The sequence below is a fragment of the Tamandua tetradactyla genome, chromosome 7, assembly GCF_023851605.1.
Source record: "Tamandua tetradactyla isolate mTamTet1 chromosome 7, mTamTet1.pri, whole genome shotgun sequence".
NCBI classification, from domain to species: Eukaryota; Metazoa; Chordata; class Mammalia; order Pilosa; family Myrmecophagidae; genus Tamandua; species Tamandua tetradactyla.
In genome coordinates, this window is record NC_135333.1 from 138,107,694 (window position 1) to 138,126,070 (window position 18,377).

General features: G+C 37.4%; 1 protein-coding gene across 12 annotated transcripts in view; it reads left to right on the plus strand.

Moving 5' to 3' along the window:
• The window catches only part of FRS2 (fibroblast growth factor receptor substrate 2), a 178,072-nt gene that overhangs the window by 154,220 nt on the left and 5,475 nt on the right, over positions 1 to 18,377 (plus strand). For 11 of the 12 annotated variants that reach the window (XM_077111389.1, XM_077111388.1, XM_077111398.1 and 8 more), the window contains 5 exons: positions 10,051 to 10,145; positions 15,145 to 15,236; positions 16,466 to 16,652; positions 17,294 to 17,452; positions 17,797 to 17,960. In XM_077111389.1, coding sequence (XP_076967504.1) covers positions 15,171 to 15,236; positions 16,466 to 16,652; positions 17,294 to 17,452; positions 17,797 to 17,960 — 576 coding nt within the window. In that variant the 5' untranslated portion in view covers positions 10,051 to 10,145; positions 15,145 to 15,170. Of the gene's footprint in view, positions 1 to 4,917; positions 9,105 to 10,050; positions 10,146 to 15,144; positions 15,237 to 16,465; positions 16,653 to 17,293; positions 17,453 to 17,796; positions 17,961 to 18,377 lie in introns of those variants that run through there. The other variant, XM_077111400.1, reaches the window with a different exon arrangement.

Below are 18,377 nucleotides of genomic sequence, written 5' to 3' on the forward strand. Positions count from 1 at the left end.
GAGAATTTCTAATACTCTCACAAGCAATGGGGACAACCAAATCAATAAGTTGAGCCCTCAATCTTGGGATTTGCTCCTGTGAAGCTTATTCCTGCAAAGGATAGGTTAAGCCTACTTAAAATTAGGCCAAAGAGTCACCCCCAGGGAACCTGTTTTGTTGCTCAGATGTGGCCTCTCTCTCTAAGCCAACTCAGCCTGTGAACTCACTGCCTTCCCTCCTGTGGGACATGACTCTCAGGGTTGTAAATCTCCCTAGTAACATGGGACAAAAAGCCTGTGATAAGCCAGGACTGGGCATCTAGAGATTGAGAAAGCCTTCTTGGCCAAAAGGAGGAAGAGAGAAATGAGACAAAATAAAGTTTCAGTGGCTGAGAGATTTCAGAGAGAGTCTAGAGGTTATCCTGAACATTATTCTTAAGCATTGTATAGATTTCCCGTTTTAGTTTATGGTGTATTGAAGTGGCTAGAGAGAAATACTTGAAACTGTTGAGCTGTGTTCCAGTAGCCTAAATTCTTGAAGATGACTATATAAAGATAAAATGTTACAATGTGACTGTGTGATTTTGAGAACCTTGTGTCTGATGCTCTTTATATCATCAAGGGTATAGACAGATGAGTAAAAAATATGAATAAAAATAAATAAATAAATAATAGTGGGGACAGGGTAAAATAAATTGGGTAGATGGAAACACTAGTGGTCAGGGAGGTAAGGTGTATGGTATGTATCAGTTTTTTCTTTATATCTTTTCTGGAGTGATGCACATGTTCTGAAAAATGATCATGGTGATGAATATACAGTTATGTAATGATATTGTGAGCCACTGATTATGCACCATGTATAGAAAGTATCCGTGTGAAGATTTCTCAATGAAAAATTTTTTAAAAAGGAACCAGTTGCATGTTTGGGGACCCAGGCCACCCATTTCTGACCAACTGGCTATAAATTTGAGAGTTCCTACCCCTCCTTGGGTTCCATAATTTGCTAGAACAACTCTCAGAACTCATTGGATGTTATACTTTAAATTATAGCTCTATTTTTGTAAAGGATATAAATAAGCCAAAAAAAGAGAGACACGTAGGGTGTGGTCTGGGAGTGTCTGAAATGCAAACTTCCATAGCCTTTCCACACGGAGTCAGAGTGCATCATCCTCCCAGCACAGCAGCCACATTATTTTCTCAATCATGGAAGTTCCTATGTCTTCTGGTACCACAAGTTTATATAGGGGTCTCATAAAGCAGACATGATTTATAGAATAAATGTTCACATGTTTGAGTTCAATCTGCAGCTCCCCTTCCCTCCCAGAGGTTGGGTTGCTGGGCTGATAAAAACCTGGCTGAAAGCCCCAACTCACTATCAACTGGTTGAGGGTGAGGCCAGACCCCACCCTAAAACTTCTGGTGTGGCTTGCCCCTCCGTGTCAAGTCATTAGCATATGAACTTCCAGTTGTGGGTCCTGGATCCAAGGAGAATAAAAGACATTCATTACAGGAAATTCCAAAGATTCACAGATTGCTTCTCTAGAAACCGTGCAACGACAAGTCAAGTTTTTCATTATACTGCAGTAGCATATTAGTGGTGTCTTTAAAATAGTTGGGGAAAATGTGAACTGCCCTCAGGAGTATAAATTTTATGCTTTAGTAATTTAAATATATCATCCCACTGTCTTCTAGCCTCCATGGTTTCTGCTGAGAAATCTACACATAGTCTTATTGGGTTTCCCTTGTATGTGATGGATTGTTTTTCTCTTGCTGCTCTCCAGATCCTCTCTTTCTCTTTGACCTCTGACATTCTAACTAGTAAGTGTCTTGGAGAACGCCTATTTGGGTCTAATCTCTTTGGGGTGCGCTGCACTTCTTGGATCTGTAATTTTAGGTCTTTCATAAGAGTTGGGAAATTTTCAGTGATAATTTCTTCCATTAGTTTTTCTCCTCCTTTTCCCTTCTCTTCTCCTTCTGGGACACCCACAACACATATATTTGTGCGGTTCATATTGTCCTTGAGTTCCCTGATACCCTGTTCAAATTTTTCCATTCTTTTCCCGATAGTTTCTGTTTGTTTTTGGAATTCAGATGTTCCATCCTCCAAATCACTAATTCTATCTTCTGTCTCTTTGAATCTATCATTGTAGGTATCCATTGTTTTTTCTATCTTTTCTACTTTGTCCTTCACTTCCATAAGTTCTGTGATTTGTTTTTTCAGTTTTTCTATTTCTTCTTTATGTTCAGCCCATGTCTTCTTCATGTCCTCCCTCAATTTATCGATTTCGTTTTTGAAGAGGTTTTCCATTTCTGTTCATATATTCAGCATTAGTTGTCTCAGCTCCTGTATCTCATTTGAACTATTGGTTTGTTCCTTTGACTGGGCCATATTTTCAATTATTTGAGCGTGATCCGTTATCTTCTGTTGGCGTCTGCGCATTTAGACAGATTTCCCTGGGTATTGGATCCAAAAGTTTGGAAGATTTTTCTGTGAAATCTCTGGGTTCTGTTTTTCTTATCCTGCCCAGTAGGTGGCGCTCGTGGCACACGTTTGTCTGCGGGTCCCACCAGTAAAAGGTGCTGTGGGTCCTTTAACTTTGGAAAACTCTCGCCGTCCGGGAGGTTCGCTAGCCGAAGCGGCTTGGAAGAGTTCGAGCCGGCCCGGGGTCCGAACGCGGGGAGGGTTGCTGGCTGCCGCAGCCCGGGAAAGCGCCCGTCCGAATTTCCTAGTCGCCCGGGCGACAAGCGTGGCGGGAGGGCGCCAGCTGCAGCGGCCCGCCCGGGAGAGTGCACGTTCCCGGGGAGTCACGGGTTTGGAAGGGGCCTCCCCCACCCGTCACCGTTCTCCGCAGCCTGGAGATTTCCGATCCAATTCTCTCAGTTGGTCCGGTGGGCTGCGCGTGGTGTGGGCGCCAGCCGCCGCGGTTTCAGGGGACCGCCTCTCCAATTCTCCCAGCCGGCCCGGGAAGGGGGAAGGGAGTGTCTCCGGCCGCTTGCCGCCCCGCCCGGTAAAGCCCGCGCGCCTCGGCGATCTCACCCGAGTGGCTTCTCTCAGCCAGGCAGCCGTTCCAGGATGGGGTACGCTGTCTTTTTTATCTCTGTTGTGGCTTTGGGCGCTGTTCTGTATTGTTTCTACTCCCCTAGTAGCTGTCCTGGAGAAGAAACTAAGATCCGCGTGTCTTACTGAGCCGCCATCTTCTCCGGAAGTCAAATTTTATGCTTTAACTCTCCCCCCTTATCTCCTAATATTTTCCCACCCTACATGCCACCCATAAAGAATTACTTGCTTCTCCTGGAGTAGGCCATTTTCTTTTAGGCTTCTTTGCTCTAGCATGCACTCTTCTTGGTCTAGATTGCCTTCCCCCAGCTAATTCCCATCTGTCTTTCAAACTCAATTTAGGGATCTCCTTTCCTAGGAAACCTTTCTTAACACTTCTGTCTCCTCTGCTCATCTGATTGAAGTGCTCTGATAGCATTGATGCTAGAATCTATGACTCTCTGGTTGATTCATTTTCTTGTCTGCCTCCCTCAATAGTAAGTAAAGTTGGAATTAGAGAATGTGTCTTTCATCTTTATGTCTAGCATTTTAACTCTGTGTACTAGAGAGTAGGTGCTCAGAAAATACTTGTTGAATGCCTTGATGGATGGATGGATGAATAGAGAAATGTTTGAACTCATTAAAAAAAAATTATTTTATATTGATAGCTGTTTATAAATCATTTTTATCTTCTAAGTATCCTTTTGTTAACTTACTTCAACCAGCTATGTCTGAAATAAAGAAATGCCACTTTAAAATATTTTAGATTTATCTGTAAGAAAATGAACTGATGGCAGTTTATTTAAACATACAAAAACATGTACTTACTTTTTGTTGATCATCCTGGTTTCATCTTGTCTCTTACAAAGAAAACATAGATGAGAGGAATCTGGTTTAAATTGCAGTGTGAGGAATTTAGATTAGACATAGATTCCAGAAAATAAAGTATCAGATACTGAAATGATTTGTAAGTGATGTAATTTATTTTATTTTATTTTTTTGAGAGCTAAAAATAGGTGTTGAGGGTTTACACAGTGGTTCTCCAGCATTACCATTAGTAGAACAAAAAATCTAAAGGTGGCCATTATCAACAAAACAAAATATGACAAGTGCTGGAGAGGATGCGGAGGAAGAGGCACACTTATCCGCTGTTGGTGGGAATGTCAAATGGTGCAACCACTGTGGAAGGCAGTTTGGCGGTTCCTCAAAAAGCTGAATATAGGATAGCCATACGACCCAGCAATACCATTGCTAGGTATCTACTCAAAGGACTTAAGGGCAAAGACACAAACGGACATTTGCACACCAATGTTTATAGCAGCATTATTTACAATTGCAAAGAGATGGAAACAGCCAAAATGTCCATCAACAGACGAGTGGCTAAACAAACTGTGGTATATACATACGATAGAATATTATGCAGCTTTAAGACAGAATAAACTTATGAAGCATGTAATAACATGGATGGACCTAGAGGACATTATGCTGAGTGAGACTAGCCAAAAACTAAAGGACAAGTACTGTATGGTCCCACTGATGTGAACCGACATTAGAGAATAAACTTGGAATATGTCATTGATAACAGAGACCATCAGGAGTTAGAAATAGGGTAAGATAATGGGTGATTGGAGCTGAAGGGATACAGAATGTGCAACAGGACTAGATACAAAAACTCAAAAATGGACAGCACAATACTACCTAATTACAATGTAATTGTGTTAAAACACTGAATGAAGCTGCATCTGAGCTATAGTTTTTTTGTTTGTTTGTTCTGTTTTTATATATATATTTTTTGTATTTTGTATTTTTATTTTTTTCTCTATATTATCATTTTATTTCTTTCTCTGTTGTCTTGCTATTTCTTTTTCTAAATCGATGCAAATGTACTAAGAAACGATGATCATACATCTATGTGATGATATTAAGAATTACTGATTTCATATGTAGAATGGAATGATTTCTAAATGTTGTGCTAGTTAATTTTTTTTTTAATTAATAAAAAATAAAGAGAGAGAATGAAAATAGAAAAGCACCTGGCACACATAAGTGTTCAGTAAATGTTCGTTTTTGTCAACGCACAGACCCTTCTCATTTTAAGAATTTTATTTCTACTTGCCATATGGAAATAGGTTCGAAAACAAATAAACAAAACTAAAGTTTAAGAGCTTTAATAGCCTATGAGAACTTGAGCACCCCACCCAACCCCCAAATAACAAGATTAAGAGAAAATATCCAGATGTCTTCACAGAGAGTCACCCTGGTTTCCTGCTTCAACAGCACTTGAGTGGAACCAGCACTCACCCCGTAGCCGGCCACCCTGGGCAGTCCCGCACTGCCGCCTTTCTTCAACCCTCCTGTCCTCAACCACTTGCCACAGCGACCATGTCCTGTCTGGGGGCTCCAGAACTACAACAAGGACTCAGAAGCCGCCATCAACCGCCAGATCAACTTGGAGCTCTACGCCTCTTCCGTCTGCCTGTCAATGTCTTACTACTTTGACTGTTATGATGTGGCTTTGAAGAACTTTGCCACAGGAGGAGAGGGAACATGCTGAGAAACTTATGAAGCTGCAAAACCACGGAGGTGGCTGAATCTTCCTTCAGGATATCAAGAAGCCAGAATGAGGCGACAGGAAGAGCAGGCTGAACGCAATGGAGCTTGCATTACACTTGGAAAAAAGGGTGGATCAGTCACTACTGAAACTGCAAAATTGGCCACTGGCAGAAATGACCCCCACTTGTATGACTTTACTGAGCCACACTGCCTAAATGAGCAGGTGAAATCTATCAAAGAATTGGGTGACTATGTAACCAATGTGTGCAAGATGGGTCCCCAGATTCCAGCTTGGCAGATTGGCAGCGTATTCTTTGACAAGCACACTCTGGGAAAACAGTGATGATGAGAGTTAAAAGCCTATGCCGTCTTTCCCAGAGCCATGGGGTGACGTCTGTGCTCACCATGGCAGTACATGCATGCTGGGTTATCTTTTCTATAATTGTATGAACACCCATCAAATTCTTTCCTTTGCACCATTCCTTCACAGAAAATAATTTGGTACTAAAAAAAAAAGTAAATTTCTTCATCTTTTTAGCAATCTATCCTCAGAAACCACAGAGATGCTTCTAGAACCATGTTTGAATGGGCCTACCCACCCTGCACCTGGCATTACCTGAAGGTTTAAAGCCCGAGTTTGGAAAATAAATCCCTTCCTGGCACACACTGATAAAAAAAAAAAAAAAAAATCTAGAGGAAGAAGAATCTGGTTAGGAATATGCTGATACAACCAATCCATGGTTAGGTATTTAAAAATACTCACAAGCTGTATTAGCTAGGGTTCTCTAGAGAAACAGAATCAACAGGAGATATCCATAGATATAAAATTTATAAAAGCGTATTACATAACCATGGGAATGTAGAGTCCAAGGTCTGTAGGGCAGGTCGCAAGCCGGCAACTCTGATGAAGGTCTTCTGCGAACTCTCAGGAGAGGCTGGCTGGGCAACTATGGGACTGTAAGGGTCCAAGGTCAGTCAGGCAGGCCACAAGCTGGCAATTTCAATGAAGGTCCTCAGCAAACTCTAAGGAGAGGTTGGCTGGACAACCGTGGGAATTTAAGACTCCAAAATCTGTAGGGCAGGCTGTGATGCTGGCTGCTCTAATGAAGGGTCCAGATGAACTCCAAAGGAGACGCTAAGTGCCTGAAGCAGGAAGAGTGAGTATCTCTTCTGAATCCTCCTTAAAATCTTTCTGGAGATTAGATTAAGCATCACTCATTGCAGAAGGCATGCCCCTTAGCTAATCACAAATGCAATCAGCTGTGGATGCAGCCAACATGATCATGATTTAATTCCATGAAATGTCCACATAGCAACAGACAAGCCAGCGCTTGCCCGACCAGACAACCAGGCACCACCACCTAGCCAAGCTGGCACATGAACCTGACCATGACACATGCCTTTGTGGTTTTGTGTGCATGTATGTACTTTAAATTTTTAGCAAATGAGGAAACCATGTTATAGGTATCTTTATTTTTCACAGGATGGCTCCAGGTGTAGGTGACTAGCAGAATGGCCTGGAAATCTCCCCTTCTTAGCTTTTTAAATTTTATTTCCTCTTCTTCCTCAAAATAAATTAGATAATTAAAAATCTTTATCAATGTTAAGAAGAGACAGACAGCTAATATATATAAATAAAACAAGAAGAGGTCTAATCATTGATTTTAAAACAACCAGCTCAATCACTGATACAAAATATAGTTTTTTAATATTATTCTCTTGATTGTTTTAATGCAATTAAACATAGCAGTTAGCTGTGCCCAAAACTTAGTTATGTTACTATGCTTCTAACTATAAATATTCAATCCCAGCTGTATTTGAACAGAACTATTGTAGTATAAGCCAAATTCACATTCAGTGCTAGTGAACTGAAAGAGCAAATATACCTTCCTAAGCACCAGATTTATAATCACACTCATGAATAGAGTTCAGTGTTCTCTTGTCATTCTGCAAGAATAAAATTTAGAATAACTTGACTAAATTTATTAATGTAGCACTTGTTATGGGGATGGTGCTTAAGTTCTAGGTTTTCTATGTTTTCAGTGTAAAGGCTCCTTTGTGATTGATATAAAAAGACAGGATTGTACCTGTATTGGTAATATAATAATGCTTTGTCTTTGTAAACATTATGTACTTTATCAAATATCTTTATATCCATAATTTGTTTGGTTTTCATGGTAACTCTGGGAGGAAATTTAGGTACAGAAAGGTTGAATGAATGAATGGCTAATCAGAGACATACAGCACTGTAATAAATTATTGTTATTTCAGTAGCAAACATTTATTAATATCATACTGCTTACTGTATGCTAACCACTATTTTAAGTTTTGTACGTGTATAAGTGCTTGGGTTTTGGAGATAGATCTGAATTTAATTCTGTCCCTGTCGCCTATCAGCTATTGACGTTGGGAAAGCTACCTAACGTCTTTAAGTCTGAGTTCCCACATTTGAAGCAAAATTAATGGTGGTATTTACCTCATTGGGTATTGTATGGGTTAATTGAGAACATTCCAACGAAGTCTATGCTTGGGACACAGTAAGGACTTTAAAATGAGTTTGCTGTATAAAAAGAGGGTGATAGAAAATATTTTGCATACTTTTGGCTAATTTTCATGGTAAAGTCATATTCTTTTTGCATATAGAATCATAATTGATACTGTTATATACCTACCTATTTCATATAAAAGCATTCCCATTATATTAATAACCACCATAATAATAAGCTGTTTCATCTCACTCCCTCCCAATCATTTTTCAGTTCTTAGCCTTCCAATTGTGGGAAGAAACTGAAGGGGGTTAGGAAAGTCATGGAGAGTTTCTGAAGCATCCATGTTCCAATGTCACAGGCAGGACACCTGCAATCCATAATGGGTTATGTCATTCCAAAGTGCTTTGGTATATGAGTTGTTAGAACTCAGAATGTGTTCTTTTATAGAAGGTGTCCTTTTAAATGAAGCACAAAAAGACTTTTAAGCCCTAATGTAATTGACATGCTGGATATTTGCACCGATAAATAGTAAAAAGCAAGCAAAAACTTCAGAATACTTTGGCAGTGTGAATAATCAAAATAGTGAAAAACTAAAATTGAATACATATTGATCCTCAAAAAGAGGCGGAAAATGGGAGAGAAAAAAAATTTTTTCAGGGATTCTAATAGGAGCTTTTTAATATTTTCTAAAGCTGTATAGGTTAAAATTCTGGTTCTAATACATCATTACAAAATTTATGACTGTTTTTGATATACAGTAAAAGATAGATCACTGTCATTTAATCTTATTTATTGTGATTAAACTCATTTCAGGGTGGAAGGTATTATGAAGAGAGAGATGAAGAGAGATCCTCCTGAGTTAGCTAAAAACGCTTGGATAATAGACAAAGAGGCTATATGTTCATTTAAGAGAAATGGTTTATGGTAGAATTGGCTCAGCTCTGGACAGTTTTATAAGCCAGAGAAAAGGCATGATGTCTGTTTGAGCTTTTGGAGAGAAGAAGGGAGTTGCTAAGGAAGAGGCATTGGGTTGTTGCCCACCCAAGGTAGGGCATAGTAGAAACTCATGAAAGGCATAAGCAAGCACCTGACTGGTCAGATGATTTTATATATACACTATATGAAGTCCAGAGTTGATTGTGTGTGGGTACATGGTTTTAGAAATGTTTATTTTTAAAATATCAATGATATTTGTTAATTTTATTGAATAAATAGATTCAAATGAAACTATTTGCAAAACTTTTAACATAATGCATGATATAGTATAAATATTCAGTAAATGTTATTGCCTCTATTTTAGTGAATTGTTTTTTTCTGTGTTGTACAGAGTGAATAAGTTGGCCAGAAACTTTCCAAGATTAGGGATTGAAATCTCTTGTAACTCCAGGCTGTAATCTTTTGTTACAATTTATTGCTGTCCTGTGACTCTGTGACATGCTTGTTCTGATCGACCGACTGCTCTGAATTTGGTTCTTGATGGTCTTGGGGAATAGGAAGATATAAAGGGTAGATTCTAAAGAGATTCAACTCTTAGAGAGAAGTGATGGTGAGGTTTAGGAAAAGTGACTGGGGGCAAGAAATTAGCCTGCCACCAACTAAAATGGGGTTTGAGAGCTCAAAAGGAATCTTGGAGGTAGTTTAATCTAACCCCCTATTTTACGGCTGAGGAGATAAGTATAGAGAAATGAGTTGTCCAGTGTCACATTTGTAGTGAGAAGCCATAATCAGTGCTTCTAGAACTCCTGATATTCAAACATCAGATAACTTTTTTTACTATTGCATTTTTTATTTTTGAAAAGACAGTATCAATAGTAACATGTGTATATCATGTTAATTAAATTGTATATTATGTAATTTTTTATCAGTTTTTTGGATTTTTGCATTTGTTTAAATAGATTAACTGAGCTAACAGTGCTGCCAGAAGTCTCATAAGGAAAACTATAATTTTAAAATAAATGAGTAATTCTGGATATTTTTCCCTCCTATTTCTAGGTTAAATCAGCAAGTAAAGAAAACATGGTATTTTGAAGTATGATTAAACTCCTGATGCTGCAGCAGAGGCTAAGAATATTAATGGCCAGATCTAGGTAAGTTTGATATTTAATCACCAAGTCCACAAATTATATTTTTTAAATAGGGAGTTTAATAATATTGTCTTGAGTGCCACCATTTGCCTACTGATTTGCCACTCCTGCCTTGCAAGAATAAGAACAAATGGCTTCAATGAAACTAAGACAGTGTTTTTAATTTGAAATATTCAGCAAACTTTTTGCACTATTGATCTTCCCAAACAGAAGCTACCTTTTTGTCCTTGTATGTACTCTAGGTACTTTTCATATTTTACTTCTGTGAAGGAGTATAAGACAACTGTTTGTGTTTTTGCTGAGTTATTAACTTGAAGGAGTGTATGCTGATGTGATCACATGGATTTTTCATCAAGTATTTACAACATTACTATATATTATTTAATTGTGGTCTCCAAATATTAATATAATGGTCAGAAATGCAAATATCTGGTATGTAGCCTTTCCCTCTGCTTAGGAGTTTGTGGTTTAGGAGATAGAGATAGAGGTGTGGGAAAAAAAAAAACTCCACATTTTTAGAGAAGTCTCCCATGAGTTAGAAGGTTGACCACAGCTGTCATTCCAACAATTTCAGTTCCTCACTCATAATAAGTCCAGTCTTTAACTTTATTGAGATCTCCTGTTCCTTTTTGCCTCCATTTTTCTCCTTTTCTGTCAGCCCTCTTCTTTCTTTACTTATTTTCTGACCAGACTTTATGGCCCATCCTTCAAATCCATGTATTGCCAACATCCTTGAATTTCCTTACCCTCCTACCCTCTGATCCTGGGTCTAACTGTTTACCTTCTGGACTGCTGAGCACAGTCTGAAGAATAGCATAATCTTACTCTCTAGCCTCTGCCAAGTTCTCCGCATTGCCTACCTAACAATCCTGTTACCTTTCTCAGGTACCTCCTCTGTGAATAGTCTTATTCTCCTCAAGTCCCTGATTTTGCAGACTTTGTCTTATATTTTCCAAAGGAATTTAAGAACCGTAAATATTATCTGTTTCACCTTCTCTGCTGTGTTCCATCCATCCTTATTTTCTTCCCTCTCTCCTCAGAGGACAGGGTTCTCCTCTTGGCAGACCTCTCTGTCTGGGCCCTGGTACTCCTTTTCTCTAATCTCCCTCTCTGTCTGAATCCATCAGTTACTTAGCCCTCTCTTAATCTTTGTTTTTCTATTTTAACCTCTCCTAACCCACTGATTGCAAGCCTGTGTAAATCTGTCACCTTAAAATAATAACTCAGGCAGTATATTCTGTTTTGAACACTTATCAGTCCATACCCTAATGTTCTACTCTTTGCTTTTTCAACTTGCTTCCTGAAAGAGCTTTTTGTTTTCTCTGGGAGCTACTTCTTCGTCTTCCAATTGCTGATTGACCTTTGACTTCTGTCTATTCTATACCGTAGAGGGTACTCTCCTTTTTGAAGCTTTCCTTAGTTTGTAATGTTCCCTTCTATTTCTAATTCTTATCTTTTGTTTTTAATTCTTTAACTGGCCTCTCTTTAGTCCCACACTGAAACATATTAGTATTTCCTAAAATTTCAACTGCAGACCGTTCTTCATACTATCTCTGAACAGTAGTGTCTTCTTTTTTTTTTTTTAACTTTTTATTTTGACATACTTTCAAAATTATAGGACAGTTACAAAATAATGCAAACCGCAATGCAGAGATCTCCAACATACCTCCCCCTTCTCCCCAATCCCAGGTACCTAGATCCACCAGTTTTAACATTTTACCACATTTTAGCCGTGTCATTCTGTCTGCCTATCTTCCAATCCATTTTCTGAACACGTGAGTGTGAGTTGTATAAATTATGCTCCTTGAAGACTTCATACTTCTATGAACATTTCCTAAGAATAAGAATATTCACTTATGTAACTACCTGAAGTGCAGTTATCAAGTTCAAGCAATTTAACAATGATACAAAGCTTACAACTTTTTCATATGTTCGAATAATATCCCGTTGAGCCTGTTTCCTCCCTTATCCCATGCAAGATCATGTATTACATTTTATTGTCATTGTCTCTTCAGTTGCTTTTTTTTAATTGTGGGACTATATATGTAACATGAACTTTCCCTTCTCAACCACTCCCAAGCATACCATTCAGTGGGATTAATCACATTCACAATATTGTGTTGTCCTTACCACCTTCCAAGCTAAAACTTTTCCATCTCTCCAAACAGGAACCCTATACCCATTATGTATTAACTCTCTATTCTCTCTGCCCCCACTCCTGGCAACCTGTACTATAATTTCTGTCTCTGTCAGTTTACATATTCTTTGATATTAACTTTGTAATTTCCATGAGGCTTAAACATAATCTCCTAAATCTGTAAAAATCTCATTTGCTTCAATACTAACTAATTTCAGTAGTATACATAAACTGTGTTTCTATATCCTTCTATCTTCCCCCATCTTTGTGTAGTTCTTGTCACAATTACATGTTTATATGAGTCCAAAAATCACTAATTTATTATTACCTTTAATACATTTGTCTTTTAGATCCTGAAGAAGTAGAAAGTGGAGTTACAAACCAAAAATACAACAATACTAGTATTTTTCTTTACCCATGTTGTTATCCTCACCAGAGATCTTTATTTCTTCATGTGATTTTGATCTATTGCCTAGTTTCCTTTCATGTCAACCTGTAGAAGTCTCTTTTAGCATCTTTTTTTAGGGCTGGTCTACTGACAAACTCCATCAACTTTTTTTTTCTGGGAATGTCTTAATGTCTCCTCATATTTTAAGAATAGTTTTACCTGATATAATTCTTGGTTGGCATTTTTTTTTTAACATTTGTTCCCTCTATTATTTATTTATTTTTAATCCATATGTTTTACTCATCTGTCCATAAGGTAGATAAAAGAAGTATCAAACACAAGGTTTTCTTCACAATGACACAGTCACTTTGTGAAAGCTATATCGTTATACAATCATCTTCAAGAAACATGGCTACTGGAACACAGCTCTACATTTTCAGGCAGTTCCCTCTAGCCTCTCTGTTACGCCTTGACTAAAAAGGTGATATCTATTTAATGAATGAGAATAACCTCCAGGATAACCTCTTGACTCTGTTTGGAATCTCTGTCACTGACACTTTATTTTGTCTCATTTCTCTCTTCCCCCTTTTGGTTGAGAAGGTTTTCTCAATCCCTTGGTCAAGAAGGTTTTCTCAATCCCAGCTCATTCTAGGATTTCTGTCCCATGTTGCCAGGAAGGTCCACACCCACGGAGAATTCTCTACTTGGGGAAGTTGAATTTTCCCCTTTCTTACCGTTCCCCCAAGGGACTTTGAAAATACTTTTTTATTCCCTGTTCAAATCACTCTGGGATTTATCGAGGCATCACTCTGGACAAACGTACAAAAAATCTCATGCCCTACTCAAGGTTCCATGTACTTATCTTGTTCAATTAAGCTGTCCACATAAGTTATATTAGGAAATGCTCTAGTCAAAATATAAATTTTATACCAAATAAACATTTTTTGCTTTAGTCGCACAGTTAAGTTAAAGTTTTAAACATTAATTACCATCTATTTTCAACATCCTGCATTATTGACATTCCTTTGTTCTTCCTCATGCAAAACATTTTTAAATTTGTACATTTAGTCACTATCATTATATACTCTAGGCATTCCTAGATTATACCATCTCAGTCTTTATTGTTTATCTTTCCTTCCAAATTCCTTTGTGCCCCCAGGCCTCCTCCCCCTATCATTCTCTTGGTTGGCATATTTTTGCTTTCTGCATTTGAGTTTGTCATCCTGCAGTCTTCTTGCCTCCATGGTTTCTGATGAAAAGCAAGCCCTTAATTTTATTGAGGCTCCCTTGTACATGATACTATACTTTTTCCCTGTGACTTTCAGAATTCTCTCTTTATCTTTGGATTTCAAACTATTGAATGAATCTTTTTGGGTTTATGTTATTTAGAGTTTGTTGAGGCTCTTGGATGTCTATATCTATGTCTTTCATTAAATTTGGCAAGTTTTCAGCCATTTTTTTCTCTGAATGTTCTCTCTTCTCCTTTTAATGCCCCACATGTTCAGATGGTCTGAGAAAACTGCAGGTTGTTTTATATGACTGGACCTAAGGATAGGGCTTGAAGCCTAGAGGAAGGAGAGCGTAGACAGAAGCTGTAGATAGGGACCAGATTGTGAAGGACCTTATATGTCATGCTGACAACTTTTGGTTTTTACCCTGAAGGTGGTAAAGAGCCTCTGGAGGATTTTAAGAAAGTTTCAATCTGATTTATGTTTTTGAAGTTTCTTATGCTTCCTTCCCATCCCCTTCTTTAAAATGTCCTGTTCATTCTGCTTCTTCCTCTTATTTGTAAGTAATGTTTTGAATTTTTCCTTTGATCATTCATTTTGAGTGTTCTTGAACTTAATATCAACTATAACCTCTGACCTTTCTTTGGGAAAGAAAGATTGGACAGACATGCTATATCAGTTTTGCCAATATTCTGTGTGTTAGGTTACTGCCTGAATTTTTAGAAGTCTTTCTTACTAAAGAACTATTCCGGATTTGTTTTGGGTCTCATCTACCAATGAACCCTGTCATGTGGCATACATAAAGGATACTACCATGTGTAATAAGAATCAAAATACCTGCCAAATCCAGTCCAGCACCCCAATTTTGGCAGTTTTTTTTAAGAGAAATGTGAAATCCTGATAAGTCATAAAGGATTAATTCCGTGGTTGACTTTATTTAAATACTATTTGTATATGAGGCTTTAAATTGGTGTGTTTTTAAGGTATTTCTTGAGCAGGCAGACCTTTGCAAATTAGACTGAAAACCAATTAGAAAATTGGGACTTGTGTGAAGTCTACTTCTACAAAAAATTTTTCTTGTCACTAAGCAAAATTCACTAGCTAGATAGGTGAAATCTGGCAGCAGCCCTATACCTCATTGGGCTTTATTTTCCTGATCAAAATATTGCAGAGCTTGTGTTAAATGATTTCTGAAGTCTTTTCTTGTTTTATGATTTTTAAAATTCTATATCTAATTTTTTCATATAGAGCTCACATGGTCTTCTGAAGAAGCCATGGGTAGCTGTTGTAGCTGTCCAGATAAAGACACTGTCCCAGATAACCATCGGAACAAGTTTAAGGTCAGTAAAACTGGTTGATTTACATCTCTTACTGACTGCTTGGATGTTTACTTCACTTCATATATCTTGATTTAATTTTATCTCTAGACTCCTTTTTTTACACTTTCCCTTTTGATGACAGCATTTTCTTACTAACTGTTTGGAATTCTCTCTGTCTTTTTTCTTGGACTTCTGTATCCAATTTAGCAACACAGTTCTGGTAATATTTCCTTTAAAACACAATATTATGGGTGCCTTTTTCAGCTTTTTCACTACCTCCCAGTCTAAATCCTGTATACTCTCTTCATAGGACTTTACCTCCAGCAATGTAATCCATCCTGCAGTTACCATCAAATTAATCTTCATCTTTCATCATTCATTAACCTGTTTGCTAAAACTTTTGTAGTGTTCTGTTATCTGTAGGCTAAATACTTTTTGCCTTATTCATCTACAGCTACTTTGTCTCTCTTGTAATTTATCTTCAGTTTGCTATAATTTATAACCTCTGGATCAGACAAACCTAGGTGTAAGTTACAGCTCTGTTATGTCATAGCTTTGTGACCTTGGGCAGGTTACCATATCACTAAACCTTAGTTCCACTTTTGTACGGTGGAGAAAATAGTTTTACCTGCAGTCTAGGATTGGGGGGAGGATTAATGTGAAAAAATACACTCAAAGCCCTTGACTTAGATCTAGGCATAGAGTAAGTTCTTTGTAAGTGTTATTTATTCTTAGTCTTAGGACTTTTTCTGAAACTCAGTATTCAGAAAATGTTTATTCTGTATATAAATTCTGTATCAATCTTGTTTTGGTTTCTTTGAGACATACCTTCTTTGTTTCTGCTTTAGCATTGCATCTCTTGATGTATTCTACAACTCCTTACCCACCAGATTTCCCCTCCTATTTGATTTCCTTTCTAAATTTATCTATACCTGAGGCCCAGCTAAAATTCCTGCCTTCTGCAGTTTCTGTTACACTCATTTTTCTGTTAATGATATACAGTTTTATGCTGTTGATTTTCTGTGTTTATCTTCTCCCCAGTGAAAATGTAAATTTCTTGGAGATATGAACCATTTTTACACTGCTGCATAGTCCATGATCTACATACACATTGGTTGATGAAAGAACTAACAAAAGAGCAATAACTAAACCAATCAACAACAATGCATTTTCCTGAAAAATTGGTAAAATACTTGTATGGCTGTTACATGGGAGAATTTTGTTAACACTAAGTAAGCTTTCTTTTTTAGGTTATTAATGTGGATGATGATGGGAATGAGTTAGGTTCTGGCATAATGGAACTTACAGACACAGAACTGATTTTATACACCCGCAAACGTGACTCAGTAAAATGGCACTACCTCTGCCTGCGACGTTATGGCTATGATTCAAATCTCTTTTCTTTTGAAAGTGGTCGAAGGTGCCAAACTGGACAAGGTAGGTAGAGCCTTTATGTTTTTTCTTCAGACATTTATATTCACATTTGAAATATTGTAAAAAAGATATATAGTAAATATTTATTCGTTTATTAAACATTTATTAAGCACAGTTTCTACATCAGTAATTTTGACTCCTGTTAATTTGAAGACTTTCAGTAACTGATTAGTCCTGGCAAATTTACTATATGTCTTTATATTATAACTTGTTGGGAAAAGAATCTAAACTTTGGAGTCAAACTGGCCTAGTTTGATCTTTTGCTGCCTACTACCTGAATGGCATTGGGTGAGTTGTGTGGTCTCTGTTGAGCTTCATATTTTTTCTCCATAAAAGGAGAATGGTAATACCTACTTACAAATTATTGTAATAATTAAACAAGACACCAGTTAAAGAACAGCATTAAGGCTTGATAATGCTGAATTGAGCTCCCTCTTCTGTTAAAAAGCAGAGTAGGTGTGCAAGCCTTTTTTGAGCTTTACATTTGAAATAAGGAGATCATTAGTTTATCAGACATTTATTTGAAAGGCGTTCTTGCTGTTGGTACACAGCATCCTAACTTTACAGTGTTGTTCTTTGATAGATGCTCCTTTAGCTTTTTAAAGGTTTGATAACCGTGATCCTCTCCTGGTTTATATTTGTAGGAATTTTTGCCTTTAAGTGTGCCCGTGCAGAAGAATTATTTAACATGTTACAAGAGATTATGCAAAATAATAGTATAAATGTGGTGGAAGAGCCAGTTGTAGAAAGGAGTAATCATCAGACAGAATTAGAAGTTCCCAGAACACCTCGAACACCTACAAGTAAGTACCCATTTCCACTGTCATACTTTGAATAGCAGACATTTATAAGGTATTGATTATAGTTATTTATTCTTTAACACACCAGAAATCACTATGTCAGTTTTTGAAAACTTAGCTGTCATTGTAAACATTTTTAATATTTAAAATATGAAAGCATTAATGCTGCATGTGCTCTAAGATATGAATGGAAAATTAAAGCCAGAAATGATTTGCACCCTGATTTCTACTGTGTCTTCTAGAAATTTTAATCTCAGTGTATGTTTGATACTCATTCACTTTTATTCTCTCTCTCCTCCCCTAATGTCTTGCCTTTCTCCTTAAACCAATAAACAAAAACTTCTCAGCTCCAGGGTTCACTTCTCAGAACTTACCTAATGGATATCCCCGATATCCCTCATTTGGAGATGCTTCATCCCATCCTTCAAGTAGGCATCCATCTGTGGGAAGTGCACGCCTGCCTTCAGTAGGTGAAGAATCTACGCATCCTTTGCTTGTGGCTGAGGAACAAGTAAGTATTACTGTATAACAGTAATATTGATTGTATGTATGTGTTCCCATGATAATACTTGAAGTTTTTATTCAGTTTGAGTTTCAACTATCACTGTTTGTATGTTACTTTTACAGTGAAGAATCAGAGGAAATAGTATATATTTGCTGGCGTATGCACAAGTAAAGATATTCAGAAAAACATGACATCAAAGTAGTTTTTATTTGCTTTAATTATATTTTTCCCAGTTTTGCATTTTATATCTCTGCATTTGCAGAACTCTTATTAAGACAATTTGTATAGTCTTATCATCTGTAAGTAAAGTGATACATTTGTCTCTTCCTTTTCAATGCTTATTTCTTATTTCTGAATCATTTTTTAATGCATTGATGGGACTATTTAGAAGAACATGAAAATGATAGTCCCTGTTTTGTTTCT